General features: G+C 38.7%; 1 protein-coding gene across 6 annotated transcripts in view; it reads right to left on the bottom strand.

The window, feature by feature from the left end:
* The window catches only part of stx1a (syntaxin 1A (brain)), a 164280-nt gene that overhangs the window by 48207 nt on the left and 98156 nt on the right, over positions 1-17917 (bottom strand). For all 6 annotated transcript variants that reach the window (XR_005005918.1, XM_036556088.1, XM_036556084.1 and 3 more), the window contains exon 4: positions 1634-1708. Coding sequence is in view for 5 of the 6 variants with exons in the window: in XM_036556088.1 (XP_036411981.1) it covers positions 1634-1708 (75 nt within the window). In the remaining variant the exon portion in view is untranslated. The remainder of the gene's footprint in view (positions 1-1633; positions 1709-17917) is intronic.

The following is a 17917-nucleotide window of genomic DNA, read 5'->3' as shown; positions in this document are numbered from 1 at the left end:
GCTAAAAGATAGCAGGCTTAACTTGATAAAAGATAGCAGGCTAAACAGGCTAAAAGACAGCTAACAGGCTAAACTGCTTCTCCACTTATATTCAGTGTTTCAACTGAAGTATTTACCAAATGATTCACTGTAAAAGAACTTTAATCATATTCTGTGTCCGCATAAGTCCGATAAGATCTGCTGTAAGAAGCATTAAACCCAGTAAATGGCAGACATTATTAGCTTGATGCTAAAATTACACAGGAAACTACATTGAGGCACTAGTGGAAATTAGCATTACCATACTTAGAAAGTGAAGATTTCTAAGTGAAACACTGCTATATTATGATTATATGATATGACTACGTTCCTGATAATATTACCAAAGTTCAAGAAATGACTGCAACATACAGTGATGGGCGACTGAAATTTCTTTCCTGTTTCATGTTGATGGTTGATTATTGTGATTATTATCAATTTGGCTACAGCTAAATATTTTGTTGAAAATTTGTATGCTTTAATAAGTTATGTTGTCCATCATTTTATAAAAGCAATAAGCCTTTGAAGGTGTGCATTACACTGATTTTACCACAGGTAATGCTTAATTGGCTCTGCATGATGCCTAACATCACAACTTACCCGTTAAACACACAACTATGTGCATCCTGTCTGTGGCTCAGCATTTTGAACAAATATCTGAATAAAATTTAACTTCTTGATGAATCAGCAATGATTTTTGATCTAATGTTCACCGCACCGTTTTTTTTTCCAGAAACGTTTAAAAGATACTGCCTGCTATGCAGTATTTTTCTGGTAGGCTTTGAAAAGGTTCTCAACTCCCCAGAATTAAATATGATGCACTGATATGGGAATTGTGGGCTGAGATTTTTCATGTACTGATAAATAAACACTTACATCACAAACATAGAAACTGAGATTACTAGATTAGCAATATAAAGAATTATAACATTCATTTGTTGAGGAACACATGCAGTAAAATGAATTAAATGCAGACAATAAATGCATAATCACATATTAGTTTGGAATATTAGTAAAATCTGTCCAGTGTTGATCATTTTTGTAAGCAAATATCTGCTGGTATGATTCTGTTGTTGTACATCCCTGAAATGAACCAAAGCATTAGGTAACTGAGACTATTATTTATTTATAAGAGCAACTCAAACATTCACAGATAATGCCAGTGTAATATCTTAAACTCACTGAGGAGGAAATTTGTAATCATTTTTTTCTATAAATTCTCTATTTTGTTATTAAATGATCATTTAATATATGGTAGCATGAACTGTGACATTTTTTGACTTGGTTATCAAACTGTGAAAACCAAACTGTAATATCTGTATTGATGATGACACATATTCAATTTTTTCCTTCTGCTCTTACAATATAAACAGAGCCAGCTTCCCATTCATCTTTTTCCAATAAAGTATTTTGTCATGTTTGAAAGTTGTGCATGTTTTTAAAGTTCAGCTAAGTTTATTTTTATTGTTCGGCCTTTTAAAAAACTGATTATTTGAAGAAATGTCAAAACAATTGCTCAATTACTAATATAACTGCTAGTGACAGCTCTAGTTGCTTTTATATCTTCCACTTAGCAGGTGTTTTCATTGCTTACATCTAAAGCGAAAGTACTCACTCTTTAATTTGGAGCGCACTTTGTTGGCCAGCTTCTTGATGTCCGTCATCAGCTCTTCCAGTTCCGCTTTTGTTTCTATGTAGACAGACAGAGAATAAAACAATAAAACATTTTTTTTGGAATAAAACAGTATGTATTTGTATACCAGGGGTGCACAACACCGGTCCTGGAGGGCCTGTGTCCAGCACAGTTTGGAGGTTTCCCTACTCAAACACATCCACTTAACCTGGCAACTAACAGATTAGTGTAATCAGGTGTGTTGCAACAGGTACATCCCCAAACTGTGCTGGACACCGGCCCTCCTGTGTGTATACTGGTAAAATTTCATATCATATTGCGTTCTCCTAAGTATATACAGCTATATATATATATATATATATATATATATATATATATATATATATATATATGTTAAAAACAGTAATATATATATATTATATACACACACATATACACACACAGTTTTTGTGCTTTCATGAGAAAACACAATATTTACATATATCCTATTCAATCTAAAGCGAGTTAGCCCCGCCCATTCACACTGAAGTTAAAAGGAGTGTTTCAACCTGGAGTGCTAATTAAATGGAGCACAATACAGGACAGCCAATCAGAGCAGAGCTTGTTTACAGGTCATATATTAGCCTTAAAGGCACAGTAACAAAAGCAGCCTGCTTAATTAGAAGAGAAAAAGAAAATTGTAATAAATTATGACTGTTTTTAGCAGATAAACCCACATAAGGGTCATAAGTAGACCTTAACATACAAAAAATGTAAGATATGGGTCCTTTATACATCTAAACTTACTCAAACACATGCGATGTGAGATAACTCTGTTAGAGTCATGGTTTCCATGTGAGCCGGTGGGCCTCAGGGGGCACACAGTGACACAGTTCTATTGCAGACATCGATCATGCATACTTACACCAAATGAGAAGGGAGGGGAGGGAATGCTTATTACTGCCACATTTCTACATTACCAAACACCAACAATCATTTGCAGTTATGTATTAATAATAGGGATGTGCTTGAGCGGTCGGTTAACCATTTGAGGTGATAGTATTTGAATTCTGGCATCATTATTTGTTACATTTCATCGCAGGACGACAGAGAAAATATACAGACTAACAATTCAATAAAACGCAATGGTTTGCTTGTATTTGCGAGTAAGTATATTAAAGCAATAAACCACAAGAGGCTGTGTGTTACTGTGATTTTATCCCTTAACTGTGATAAAATCACTTTAACGCACAGCCTCAAGTGGTTTATTGCTTGTATAAAATGGCAGCCAACATAAAATATGACAAAATACACAATTCTTCAGAAAATAATTTGTTATTATTAATAATAATTGACATAAACATGCCTACATTGGCTACCAATTTGCTGAGTGATGGGAGGAGAGAGAGCAGCATCTCATTCACTTAGAGAGATGGAGGCCTATTGTGCTGTGTTGGCTATATATGGTTGTGACATCACAGGGGATCCAACTCACGACCCAACATTTTTGATATGCAGTTTTGTCACCAAAAAAAGAGAATTCATTTTTGTTTGGTTTTAAAAGTAACTATGAGTAGAGTTCAGTCTGTATTTTTACATTTTCACGTAGTGCTACATTGCAGGATGTCTCGCAAAATAATGTGACTTTAGATCTAAACAAACACAGTGAGTGACAGCGGGACTACATCTATGCTGGTAGTGCTTTCTGCACAGAAAAAGTCAAGCAATAGAAAAAAATGTGGATGAAGCCATGGCTGAAAAGAAGGGGTCATCTAGCCACCATGCTTCTTCTGTAAATACTAACAAGCTACATTTAACTCATTTATTGAGGTGATGGAGTGTGAATTTGGTGATTGTGCACGTTGGATTTGAGGTGGCTCAGAGCAAGGCTAAAACCACCGATGTACTGATCGGCGGTCCAAGGAGTTACCGCTGTGCCGCCAGGAAGCACAGGCAAAAACAGGAAAAATACCTCAACGAATGGGAAATAAAAAAAAAGGCGGGAAAAAGGCAAACAAAGGGGATGCTGAAAGCAGCCATGCTCAAACAAAGGCTGAAATAGAAAAGTGAAATAAAAGATAATGAGAAAACAAAAATTACTTCCTCTGTGATTATGAGAGGAAAGCAGACTTTATGTTTCACCTGTTTGCTCTTTGTGGAGCAAACACATTTTATATGGCTTGGAGCCGTTTGTAGCTCAAGACTTCTTTTGGTTTTTAAGTAGTTTTGGGGCAATTTCTCTCTTTTGTTTTTTCCAGCTCTCTTTCCTTTCCTTTTCGTTTCTTTTTCCTTTCCTTTTCTTTTTGTTTAAATACCCACCTGGGCTAAGTACCGTACCGGTCACCCCTCTACAAAGGTGTGACAAAGCGTTGCTGTTTGCCATAGCCTTAAGTAGAGGAGCCCTCAAGTGTGCCAGGTTGGACCTAATCAGCCCGAGGGCTTCTGAGAATTGTAGTTCCCTGAACTTATGGCACCTCACCGCCGTCACCCTCTGCTGGCGGCCCTTACAGATGGTCGTTGAAGAATGAAGTCAACATTGCATTTCACTCCAGAGAATTAGTGTCCACCCCACACTACAGGACACAGATAATAAATATGCTCCCAAGTGGCGCAATTGTGCGTTGGCCCCATCATCAGGAATTTGATCCTCAGTGATGCTACAGCCATTCGAGTCCAAGAGAGCACAATTGGCCTCACTCTCTCTGGATGGTTAGGATGGCTTTTGTTTAACTCTTTAAAATTCCAGGTTGATTACATACTAAGACTTATTATTCAGTATCCATAGGGACATCAATACAAACTGACCGAGCTATTCTTAGGATATAGAAGTGTGTAATAAACCTCTGGGCCCACCAGTGTGCCCTGGCCATTTAAGGGCTTAATATTCACAATTCACAATCAGGGAAGCTCTGAATGGACTGGGCAGTAGATTGGAGATGTAAAGACACACCACAGGATCTGGAAAGATCATTGTTTAAGATCACACTCATATTGGGACAACTTTTGCGACTGCCGGGAAGAGCAAATCAGCTTCAAAATTGGCTCAATTATCCTGCAGTGTGGGACAGGCATTAGCTGATGTAATAAAACAGTAAGTGTTCTCCTCCAAGAGTATTATGCTGTTCTTTAAATGTAACATTCTCTCCCCAGTTTTTATGCATGAAAACTAAACTGCACAAACAGCCCGTTTTGAATTCCCTTACTTCATGATGCCACAAGAACGGACTCATTTACATATATCCGACTATTCAGCCCACAGCACCTTAACTCCGCCCATTCATGCTGAAGTTATAAAGAATGTTTCAGCATGGACTGCTTTGTGAACAGTGTACACTACAAGGGCATCCAATCAGAACAGAGCTCATTCACATACATCAGTGTTGAAGGCACAGCAACAAACAACAGCCTGTTTATTTCTAAGGGATAAAGAGAGGTTATAAAATGGTCATGTGAAAAAAAATGAAATTACGACTGTGTTTGGTGCATAAAAACAAAGTTTAAGCAGTATATGTTAAGCTCTGTTATACAGCATCATAAGCACTCTCTCTTTGTCATACAAATGTAGATCAACTAGAGCAGTTATACAGGCAAGCTGGTGCCAATAATATGTTGAATTGGTGGCAATTCTTTTTCACAGCGGCTTCTGTGCATGTGTGTTTAAACATGAACCATGAAGACTCATATGTGGCTCCATATTGAGTTGGATCATTGGAGATGCCAAAGACCCTCTGTCTGTTTTCCCTTCTCTCTCTCTCTCTCTCTCTGTCTCTCTCTCTCTCTGTCTCTCTCTTCATTCTATTTCTCCTTCTCTCAGCTATACATAATGTGATCTTCTTTAAGCTCCATCATTGCCTTCTAATTCCTTAATGTAGCCTCAACACTACCGATTTAAACATTGAACCATGTAATAAGAAACTGGTCTTCCTTTCAGTTATTTAAGGTGGAAATTTGTTTTTCCGAAATTGTTGCAAAATAAGACTGTAGAGAGTCATTCAGAGTGGTTTGGTGTCAATTTGGTGATTGTAGGGACTCAGATCTCTTTACAGGGGTGGTGATAGGAACCAGGGGTTGCCATGACTACAAAACTAATATAGGCATTTTATTTACTATCCAAAACCACCAGTGAACCTACACGTGTCTTCTGAGATTTTATATGGAATGTTGATCATCATCATCATCCTTCCACACCGCATCCACACCTCAAACAAACTCACTCTGATCATACTGTAACTTCTATCTAGCAAATATATACCTGTACATTTAGATCGACATCCTGTACATCTTTTATCAATATCTTGTATAATCTGGATTATATATATTTATCTGTCTGGTGTATACTAATGTGTATATTGTGTATGTGTGTGTGCGCATATATATATATATATATATACACACAGTATACACCAGTATACACCACATATTCATAAGCATTAGGGAGCTTTGAGAGGCAGTAAACTTTCAGACACTCCTATCAACACCATTTTGAACAAATCTGAATTGATGAGTTTCTCTAGAAACCACCCTGAATGACTTGGTTCCCATCTAAACAATTGAATTACAATGAAATTTTGAACAAATTAGTGGAATTTCCCTTTACTCCCTATAAGTTGCCATAGAAGTTGTGATAACAAAAAGTTGTGATAGCATGTTGTAATTCAATATGTATTATTTCTCAAGGCTCACTGAAATCAGTGGAGAAGTTGCAGATTCTAATCTTCCAATCTACACCACGCTAACGTTTGTACGTAGATGAGATGTTTTATCAAAAACATTCATCTGTTGACACAGAACCAAAAAAAGTTTTGAAACTGTCAGAAACTGAATAATATAATTAAATAATGAACTACTATAAATGAGATGTATAGTCAAATGACAATAAAGCTCTACACTTCTCAGGGTTAACAATCAACTCCTTACCTTATCTATCTTTATGTCATATCTCTGTCTGATTTTCCTTTCTTTTCCTCCTCACCTCCCTCCCTCACCCTCTTTTCCACAGAAAAAGAAGGTGCTAATGGGAGGAGGAGGTCACACAGACACAAAGACGAGCGGTTAAAGAGACTGTTTAAACAGAAGGAAACCAAGCCGTTAATCAACTTTCAGACGACGGAGAGGAAGGAGAGGGGGTGGTCAAGAGCAAGTGTGAGCGCCGGGCAGACCAGAAATAGAATGAGACAGAGAGATCGTCACAGAAGAGAAACAGAAAGAGAGAGCAAGCAAGTAGGGCGGGGCGATCTGGAAAAAAATATAATATCACGATAATTTTCAAACACAATTAGACATATTTTGTTGTTGAACAGATAAACATGCATCAGAAAAAAAGAAGCAATACTTTTTTAGGCTTGAGTTCCCTGACTACTGTCATAAATTAGCACCACCCAGTTTTATTGTCATTAAAGCTGCACCACACTGTATGATACTGTAATAGAATCCGTGATTGTAGTCCTCACTCTCAATTACAGCTATTAAATGACTTTGAGAGCGAGAGCAAAGAACCACACACTTAAAAAAAAGATGGTTCTTCAAGATTCTTTAGCAAAGAACATAGTTCTGTATAGAACTATGAACACTGAAAAAACCTTTTGGATGATTAAAGGGTTCTTTCCATCATGAAAGGGTTCTTCAGATTGATAGAGAATGTGTGGCTCTATGCAGAACCATATTCAACACATTCTCTATCAATTTATATATTAAACCTCTATATAGAACCTTTTTGGAAAGGGGTTCTATATAGCACCAAAAAGGGTTCTTCTATTTTGACAAGCTTCACATCGTAACAATAGAAGAGCCCTTTTGGTGCTATGTAGAACCATTTTCAAATAGGTTCTACATAGAACCATATTCAACACAAGTTTTTGTGTAGCACATTCTCTATCACTCTGAAGAACCCTACCATAACGTAAATAACACTTTAATCATGTAAAGAGTTTTTTAAGTGTTCATGGTTCTGTATAGATCCATTTTGTTTACTAAAGAGCCTTTGACGAACCATCGTTTTTAACTGTGCAGTGAATGTCTGTGGATGATTCTACTAAACTAGTCAAAAAACACATCTGGAACTTTTAACTGACTTGGACTGAAATTTGGGCTAAAATTATATTATTTTGAGTGACCGTATACCTTAAGTATGTATATTTTATTAAAATAAATGAATGGACATTGCAATTTGTCACTACCTGAACAATTATAGCACTAGCAAACTTTACCGAGGGTTTTAGTAGTGACTGTTTCAGACTGTTTTAACTCGCTTTAAGCAGAACTCAAAAAGCCAGTACACGACTAGCAAACACAGCTTCTGAACAGTTGTACAGACATAAATCATCATATTCATCCTTAAAACACAAACATTTTTCTTAATTGCTGAAAATATGTGACAATTCTTAATGTTCCACACTGATTGTCGGAAACAATGTGATCTAACTGCTCACCATGTGGTCATGAGGGACAGGGATGCAGTCTGACTTCCTGCATTAAAATGCAGGGGCGTTATTGAGTGCCTACTATTTACTCGTTTTTGTTTACAGCCTCTTATTAAATGGTCTTTTTAATGCTGCATGCAATAGTTCAGTGTTCTTGAAGTTCTAGCCACTCAGAAAAGCATATCGTGATGTAATTTATCATCACAATGATAACATTTTGTCACATTGCCCACCCCTAATAGTGAGCCTCTCTCACACTGCATTAATCCACTGACTGGGCTGACTATGGAGAGGATAATAAAACCCTCTGCAAAATCCAGAGTCACATGTACAGTGTCAGAGGAATACTGCTGATCCAGGAACATTCTTCTCCTTTCATAGCCCAATGAATGGTATTGTGCAGAAAGGTGATCACAGTGATGCTGGTAGCGAATAAACGGCCTGACCTGTATAAATACGTACGGGTACGCAGCTCAGCTGCCGTCTCATTCACTGCTCTCTAACCAGGCTAAAGCTTAGGCCGGAGGAGACAACACAGTGTTGGACGGCACCATCATATCTGGCACTTGGCAGCGAAGAGCGCCACCTAGCAGATGTAAATGGCCAGGTGATGATGGATGCCCAAAACACCAGTTAATCTGCTGTTCTGCATAGTCACTCTGAATTAGTTCTGCAAGCCTAACTGTGTTTAGTGGACAATTGCAGATACGCCCACACCTTCACGCATCAGATGTCATGCCTGGCACCAACTGCAAAGCACAGTTTAAAGCGGCACAAATTTTGGCCGATCTGCTCACCTGTAAACAACACTGCCGCTTGCTTTAACTTCTTGCACTACGAGCCCCTGTATTTCTACAGTAATTCCTCTTTCAAAACTACACAACCTACATGTTAGTTTCATAGCTGTTACTGAATAATAGATAGTATTTAAAGCTGCAGTGTTTTTGTTAAAATTGAAAGAAGTGGAGTCAGGAGACTAAAAACAGGCTAAAATATGGCGAGTATGCACTGCTGAGAGTCAGCCTGACCATGTCATACATTTTTATGTATTTACTGTACGTCACATGTACAGGCTTAAAAAGAAGATCCGGCTCGATGTTTAGGTCTCCAATGCAAAACCAACATTACTCTGATAAGAATATGATAACGGTAGATAATTCACTCACGACGGAAGGCGCATCCTTCACCATGAGTTCTCTTTCAATTCTCTTTAAAAAATCAGATTCTCTTGCTCTGCGAAGGGATCCAAACCACAAGCCACACTACAAAGTGTACTTTCACACATAGTGTTCAATTACACATATCCACCAGAGAGGTCTCCAAATCCCCAAAACGTACATAGTACAGCTTTAAGATCCCCTGCACTCAAAACTGAGTGCAAAGTCCAAATTACTGATTTTTCCTTCCTCCCTTTCTTTAGTTATACTTCGTAAATTTGTTTAGTAAATAATTTTAATCTAGTACAGTGTCAGCAACATTTTCTATAGCATCATTTTAAATCAGGCCTAATCATTATTTTTTTCTCTTAGTTGTTTGTAAAATTTGTGTAAGTTTATTTTCTAAAATAAAAGTCTCTATGCATTTAAAATCTGTTTGAGGAGATTAAAAACTAGCTAGCGCTTGTATGCAGGACAGTAATCTGGGTGGTCCGAGGGTGAACCAGCAGTGGCAAACAGTCAAAGGGGTGCTGACTTTATCAAGCCATTAGACCGATATATGCTTGCTGTCTGGGATTTGTTGTGCGGGAAAAAAAACTGTACGAATACAGTAGAAATACAGAAATATATTAAGAAATACAGTAAAGTACTATAATTACCATAAAGCACTACTGCACACAAAGAGTAATATTCTGGAGAAATTGCTTAAATTTACACTGGAATTTTTTACAGTGTTAACTCCTCTTGGGCTGCTTATTAAGATTATCTAGATGTCAAATGTTCACAAAGTTCACATTTTTCCGTTGAAAACACAGGCTTTCTCAGTAGTTTGTCAAAAAAACAATTTACGGGGCGCTTTGTGGCAGCTTTATTTTGGTATGTTAAGAAGCTTAAACCTATCACAGTCCATTACACTAAATGCTAAGGAAAGGGTTACAGGAAACATTTAGCTACAGAACATGCCTGTGCTAACGTAGCTAACTTAATATTACAGATGTGTGGGACTGCAGTTATCTGTTAGCTAAAATAGACAAGACAGCAGTATTTTTAGACTTATTCCATACCTTTATACAAATTGGTATATGGTGTGTAATGTAGAGCTGTTCGTATTATGGCTAAGCTAGCAGTGATCCATCCAGTAATAGGTAGCATAACAACAGCTACACAGACCACAGCAAAGGTTCAATTCCAGCTCACAGACACTCTGTTGACTCACGTTTGAAGGATTGAAGGCTGAAATTTGAGTGAGTAAAGTCAGGTAACTGGTGTCTGAGCAACACAAAGGCAGAGTTTAACTTGTTCTGTGGGGTGTTAAGTTATTAGCCTGCTAAGCTAGCATGATCAGCTCCACAGTTCTCTCCTTAGCACTGTTCAACAATTAGCAGCTAACATTTATTGGCCCATAAGTGAAAAATCTTGGTAGTTTATTGATTATTCTGATTATTAATGTTACACTGGGAGATTATTTGTGTTTTTTTTTGTGCTTTATCTCAACTGTCTATTCTGTTCAAACAGAGAGGGCTGTATTCCACTATTCACCACAGGTAAAAGCACAGTGTGCAGGGTTGTGGGGAAAGGAGCGGGGTTTGGAAACTGGGAGACAAGAGTATGATTGTCATTTGCATAATCATGCATATTCATAAAACTTTCAAACTAAACAATAAGCCTATGGGGTTAAAGGGACTAAAAATATGTCAACATTACATAAACTGCATCTTATGTTATGGTAACAAAGTGCTGACTTCACTCTGTTTGACTGAATGGAAATTTGTGGCATGATTAATTGAGGCTTATATTATGTGTATTTGTTTTTTATTAAATCCAGATGTTACAAACAAACAATAAGCTGATTTGAGGGTAAGAAAACCAGAGGCCTTCCATGGCCTTTAAAAAAAAAAATAAAGAAATTGTAAAGAATGGCTGATGGGTAATGCAGTTCAACAGAGCTCAATGTTGCTGAGGTCTAGTCCACAGCTATGGACTTGAAATCCCATAAGCCCCTTTGAGAAGGGCCTCAGCTGCAGCGCAGTGTGACAGTATGATATAATTGGAGCGTCTGTGTGGCTATGAATGCCAGCTGACATTTCTGACGGCGCTGCAGTGACAGCCGCTGTCAGAAGAGATGAGAGTGTTTGTTGAGGAAAACTACCAGCACTCCGTCCAGCATCCACACTCAGCATCCCGAGGATCCATTTAGAAACATACAGAAACCAACACTTCAGCTTGAGAAGACATATAGAATGAAAAACAGCCGAGTAGAGTTAGGCAGAGCTTGGATTACATGCTGTGATTAAACAAAAAAAAAATCTCATGTCATTTTAATGCATCCACCTCTTTCAGTATTATCTATAATCTGAGTCTATTTAAGTAGGACCGGCGCTCGGCTGCAACAGATGTAAACACAGTTGGTGTAAACTTATTATACTGCATAGGTACAGTCGTATGCAAAACACCTTCGACCAAATTCCATGTTTTGCTGATTTTCACAACAAAAATAAGTTCATAGATCCTCTACAGAGAATACACATAAATATGCAAATTCTGTCATTTTTTTGCAAACTCTATTAATATATTCTATTCTATTTATTCTGTTTATTTGAATTTACATTTAACCTATCAGAAAAACTATAAAATATAAAATGTGCCACCACTTTTGCACAGGTCACATTTTATGTTGTATTTTCTTAATATGGTAAATTAAACACCGCCCCCAACACACACACACACACACACACACACAAAAAATCACTAAATGAATCATGTGGGGCTCTTATTGTGAAAGCATTGGATTCCTGCATTAACGCTGAATAGAAGTGAAGTTATTGTGAGTGAAGATAATTCTATGTTCTCAATGAATTAGTTTGATAATTCCATTCATTTATTCATTTTTGACGCACTCTGTGTCATGAATGAATTCTTCTTGCATGCATTGCTTTGTGCTCTCAACACAGGAATCATTAGTCTAAGCTGATCTTGTAGAGTTTTTGTTGGGCAACCAGCCACAGTGTTTGGTAGGTGAAGCAAAACTACCATGTGATGTAGTATTTAGCCACTGGTTAACAGGATAAATTTAAGGATAAATTTTAGATATTTAACTGGCTATGCCAGCCAGTACTTTGAGACCCCTGCCTCAGAGATTCTGAACCATGTTGACATGATTTCACTCACCATTCTTAGCACGAACTATTGAAACAAGACAGGCTGGGTCCATAGATTCATGCTTTATATGCCAAATTTTACTCATCTACATGTTGCAATATCATTCTAGGTTCTCATAAGACCAGATCTTGGCTATCAAGCCCACTGTAGCCTTAGATTCCCATTCATGGCTGACAGAAGTTAAACCTGATGTCGTATTCTGCTGTTGTAGCCCATCTACCTCCAAGGCTTTACTGATCTCCACTGTTGTAAAGAGTGGCTGAGTTACTGTCAGCCTGAAGGAGTCTGGCCATTCTCCTCTGATCTCTCGTCAACAAGGTGTTTTGTCCCCAGAACTGCCGCTCACTGGATGTTTTTGTTTTTTTATTAATTGCACCATTTGGTGTAAACTCTAGAGTAGGGTACCACAGACCAGGCCATGTGTTTGTGGACCTTAATTGGCCATCAGTAAAATAACGATGCTCAACGATGCTCAGTGATGCTCATAATACTCAACTAGTGCTTGGCAACTGTCTCTAACAGCTACTTCTTCCAACAAGTGAATTAAAAGCTGTGGCAAAACTCAAAACTCATGAAAAGAGGTTACTGAGAAACATATAAAAACACTGCCCTGCTCATCTTAAGGGTGGAGCTCATTTCTAAGGCTAAACACTATTAATAAGCAGCTCTAAGGTAAGTTAGACTTAATGGAGGTTACTGTGTTTGCCACCATACACTGATCAAGCATAACATTATGACCACCTCCTTGTTTCTACGTTCATTCTCCATTTCATCAGCTCCACTTACTATATAGGTGACTTACTACTCAGTGTCACTGCTGGACTGAGAATAGTCCACCAACCAAAAATATCCAGCCAACAGCGTCCTGTGGGCAGCGTCCTGTGACCACTGATGAAGGACTAGAGGATGACCAACACAAACTGTGCAGCAGCAGATGAGCTATTGTCTCTGACTTTACATCTACAAGGTGGACCGACAAGGTAGGAGTGTCTAATAGAGTGGACAGTGAGTGGACACAGTGTTTAAAAACTCCAGCAGCACTGCTGTGTCTGATCCACTCAGACCAGCACAACATACACTAACACACCACCACCATGTCAGAATGATCCACCACCCAAATAGTACCTGCTCTGTGAGGGTCCATGGGGGTCCTGACCATTGAAGAACAGGGTAAAAGGGAGCTAACAAAGTATGCAGAGAAACAGATGGACTACAGTCTGTAATTGTAGAACTACAAAGTGCACCTATATAGTAAGTGTAGCTGATAAAATGGACGCTGAGCGTAGAAACAAGGAGGAAATGGTCATAATGTTATGCCTGATTGGTTGGTGTACATTTTAATATGATGTCTAACCATAAATAACCTTGCAGGTTATTTATTCAGGTTATTAAGGTTAAGATCAGTTAGCTAGGTCAGCTTTTTTTAGCTTAGATACTGACATTGCTGACAGCTTGATAAATGAATCAGATTGAATAGGACTGCTCACCTTTGAGCTTAAAATGTTCTGATTGAAGATAAATATTAACACCAGTATGAGTGCAATCCTTTGAGTTTTGCTAATACAGTAAACACAGCGTTACTGCACCTGTTAGAACTTTCACTGTTTCTGTATGTCCCATGATGAATCTCAATGAACATGAATAAATATTTTCTGCTTGCTTTCATTATTTATAGTCTAGCCTCGTATTTGGGACAACAAGTATGACTTCTTTTCATCCCCCTCACACATTATGCTGCTTATTGACAGCACTTTTACCTACATTCCTCAGCCAGGATTGCTGCATTTCATGCTGGGATCCCTACTGTGCAGGACTCGAGAGTTTACTCAGTAACCAGCAGTAGACTCCTACTGCACACGGCCGATCGATCATCCTGGATTAGAGGACTGAACTCTAAACAAGAAACTCGTGTAGCTTCTTTCTGCTATTCTGTCGCTATTTCGTTTCCATCCCAGCTTCTGAATGTCTACTGCCCTGCTCCATAGAGAGCAATGAGCAACTCCACCAAAGCAAGCCCACAGAGAGTTCTGATTAAATATGGACGACAGACAGGAGAGGGATGGAGGAACGGGCTTTGAAGTGCCAAACACACGCACACACATCGACGCACACACCCAGGAGGAAAGCAACAAGGGAAGCGAGGCATAAAGGGTATCTCAGCCCTCTCCGGCTGTGATGAGGCCTTGATGGATTGAATCAAACACAAGTTTTGAAGAACGGTGAGGCACTAGGATGCATTAGGAGGCACTAGGTCAGCCGTGAGGAACACATTCCTTTGAAACTTGCGACAGACCGGCTCCCCTTGAGAACAACCTACAGCACCCTAGTGCTTAACTAATGTTTAAGGGATTTTTAGAGATTTTAAGGATACTGGCTGGTGGGACACTGAAGGGAAATGAAAAAGGGAATGAAAAATGTTACTTTCACTACTTCTGCTTACTTGCATGCTTCAGTTGTGCTACAGTAGTCTCTAGTGTGAAGTTTTCTAGTTTAAAGACTAGGAAAATACCCTTCTGGTGATGTGTGTTGAAGGTAGGAGGAACTTTTGGAAGACAACAACTGCTGTGGGGTGGATGTTGATGGCTAGCTAACGTTACTACTAGGAAGTTGAGACAGAATGGAGAGAATGGATTTCTGAAATGACAGAAATGATGAGGAGAACAACAAGCTAAAATACGCAAGGTAGTTACCATAGTTGCCTAGATATCTGACCTCAGTTTGGCTTCTTTTCTTTGGCTGTAAGGGTAAAAAGAACACAGTTCTGGCAACCATTTTGTACTGAATAAATGCAGAAACACTGTATACATTACAATTTTGTTCAATGACTGAGTTAAGAGCTCCACTAAAGCTAGTTTGGTTGTATTTATTAGCCTACAGATCAGTGGCTAGGCTAGTAGTAAAGATTGGTCGCACTTCACAAAGCCATTTTGTTTACAGACATTTAAATTAATTCTACAGTGTTCTAATTACTGACTACCATAAGCACTAAAACTAGGGCGATGCAGATGATAGTCGGTGGAATTCTGAGAAAATCTGCATGTAAAATCCAAAGCGTGGCTCACAGTGTGGCTTCATTCTGTCTTCCAGGCCTCCTAGCCCCTCTTAGCGACGGGCTGGGGGGTAATAGCACCGTGTATACACAGGTTAACCAGCGCTTCACAAAGGAGGTCTAACTTCAGGGCAAAGCGCATACATCACAGCCCTAGTGAGGGACCAGTATGGCTGGGCACTGTTTGCAGCCATGCCAGGAATACGTGCTGTCTAGCACCGCGTTAGCATGATGTTCACTGCTGTAAGTGAGCAAGATGTCAGACACCTGAGCTAAGATGGTACATATTTCCACATTTTAACAGTGCATTTGTACAAGTATGTGCTAACAAAAAGTTGCTACGCTGCAAAAAAAAAAGTACCTCCGTTTTTTGTTTTTGTTTAAAAGAAGAAATGTTTATGTTGGGCTGTTTTAGGTTGATGCGTACAAGAACTTGCCAGAATAGGAGCCTGAATACAGGTGGAGTGGTGGGTTTTCCATAGTGGAGCAGAGTTGTGTTTCTTTTCACCATGTTTGGTGCTGTTTTCAGCAAATTAAAAAGTAAGGCTGCATTATGGAGAGTAACTTTGAGTTGTCTAAGTTTCTCCAATGGAGCCTGAACGTTACAGTATTTGCAGTTCGCCTTTATTGATAGCCTACATCTAGCCAAAAAAATATATATATATATCTATCTATATTATCTATATTATGACCAACTCCTTGTATCTACACTCAGTGTCCATTTAATCAGCTCCACTTACTATATAGGTGCACTTTGTAGTTCTACAATTACAGACTGTAGTCCATCTGTTTCTCTGCATACTTTGTTAGCGCCCACTGTGTCACTGCTGGACTGGGAATAGTCCACCAACCAAAAATATCCAGCCAACAGCGTCCTGTGGGCAGCGTCCTGTGACCACTGATGAAGGACTAGAGGATGACCAACACAAACTGTGCAGCAGCAGATGAGCTATTGTCTCTGACTTTACATCTAAAAGGTGGACTGGCAAGGTAGGAGTGTCTAATAGAGTGGACAGTGAGTGGACACAATGTTTAAAAACTCCAGCAGCACTGCTGTGTCTGATCCACTCGTACAAGCACAACATACACTAACACATCACCACAACATCAGTGTTACTGCAGTGCTGAGAATGATCCACCAGCCAAATAGTACCTGCTCTGTGAGGGTCCATGGGGGTCCTGACCACTGAAGAACAGGGTAAAAGGGGGCTAACAAAGTATGCAGAGAAACAGATGGACTACAGTCTGTAATTGTAGAACTACAAAGTGCACCTATATAGTAAGTGTAGCTGATAAAATGGACAATGAGCGTAGAAACAAGGAGGTGGTCATAATGTTATGCCTGATCGGTGCATATATATAGAGCGAAAACCCAAATCCCAAAGTTAAAAACTGAAAACCAACCCAACGAACAAATATCCAAATAGTCGACCATTTGGGTCCAACCCTATTTAGCTTGTGTTATTGATTGTACTCTGGACGCATGCAGGAATTCATGTGGAGGTTTAAGAGGGGGCGTACCCTTGTTTTGCGATGGATTTTGCCATAATTCACTACCAAAACAAGTTGTTCCCAGGCGCACCCCTATTGTTTTTACGAGATCATGCTGGCCCTGCAAGACTAGGACACGTCAGACTTCTGCAAAGAAAGTCACTCCAATCTCACAGACAGAGAATCAATGATCACTGGATTACAGAACACATTGCAACGGCAAAATGATTATGTAAATAAATAAACACTACACCATCATTAACCATTTATTATTGCCATGGTGCCTCAGCGGTTATAAATGTCATCGAAATGATATTAAATCACTTCTCATGTGAGTGTGTGTTTATGTACGTGTAGTGGAAAAGGGATGGAGGTGTGTGTGTGTGTGTGTTTGGATTAAATTGACTGAAGTAGCTCTGCTCCCCTGAACTGCAGTAATGTAATGTATTATCTCAGCGTCTCTTGACTGATTACATTTAGCATGATTGCCTTCAATTAAACATTAATGAGAAACAAACTCCTCGCTGTTCAGAAAGGTGAAACAAAAAGGGAAACAAACCTATGAAAACAAACAAATAGCCATGTTGACAGTCTGATTTAATTGGCTCAATTGTAGCTTAATAATTACTACAATTTACTCAAGTTACTTGCGCTTACTTTTGAATGTTAATTCATGGACTGCATGCTTTATGCAAGAGGACTTCAGATGTTTTAATTAATAAAACTCAAACTGCTTTAACAAACCACTTCACTACCTGGGAGGAAGAAATAAAAAGTTACTAACATGACTTTTACAAAACCAGTTAGACCAGTTAAAATACATAAACTGTAACTCTGTACTATACTATTGCACTATAATACTTAGTTATTATTTTTTATTATTATTATCACCTAAATCACTTCTCTTTATGTTCTCTTGTGCTATGAGCACATATCTGACATTTAAGGCCGGATTTGTTATAGAATTCCAGCACATTTCTTATTTTTCCTTCGATGCAGCATTTTCTGTTAG

This window comes from Colossoma macropomum, unplaced genomic scaffold, assembly GCF_904425465.1.
Source record: "Colossoma macropomum unplaced genomic scaffold, Colossoma_macropomum, whole genome shotgun sequence".
NCBI classification, from domain to species: domain Eukaryota; kingdom Metazoa; phylum Chordata; class Actinopteri; order Characiformes; family Serrasalmidae; genus Colossoma; species Colossoma macropomum.
This window is presented reverse-complemented; position numbering and strand designations above follow the sequence as displayed.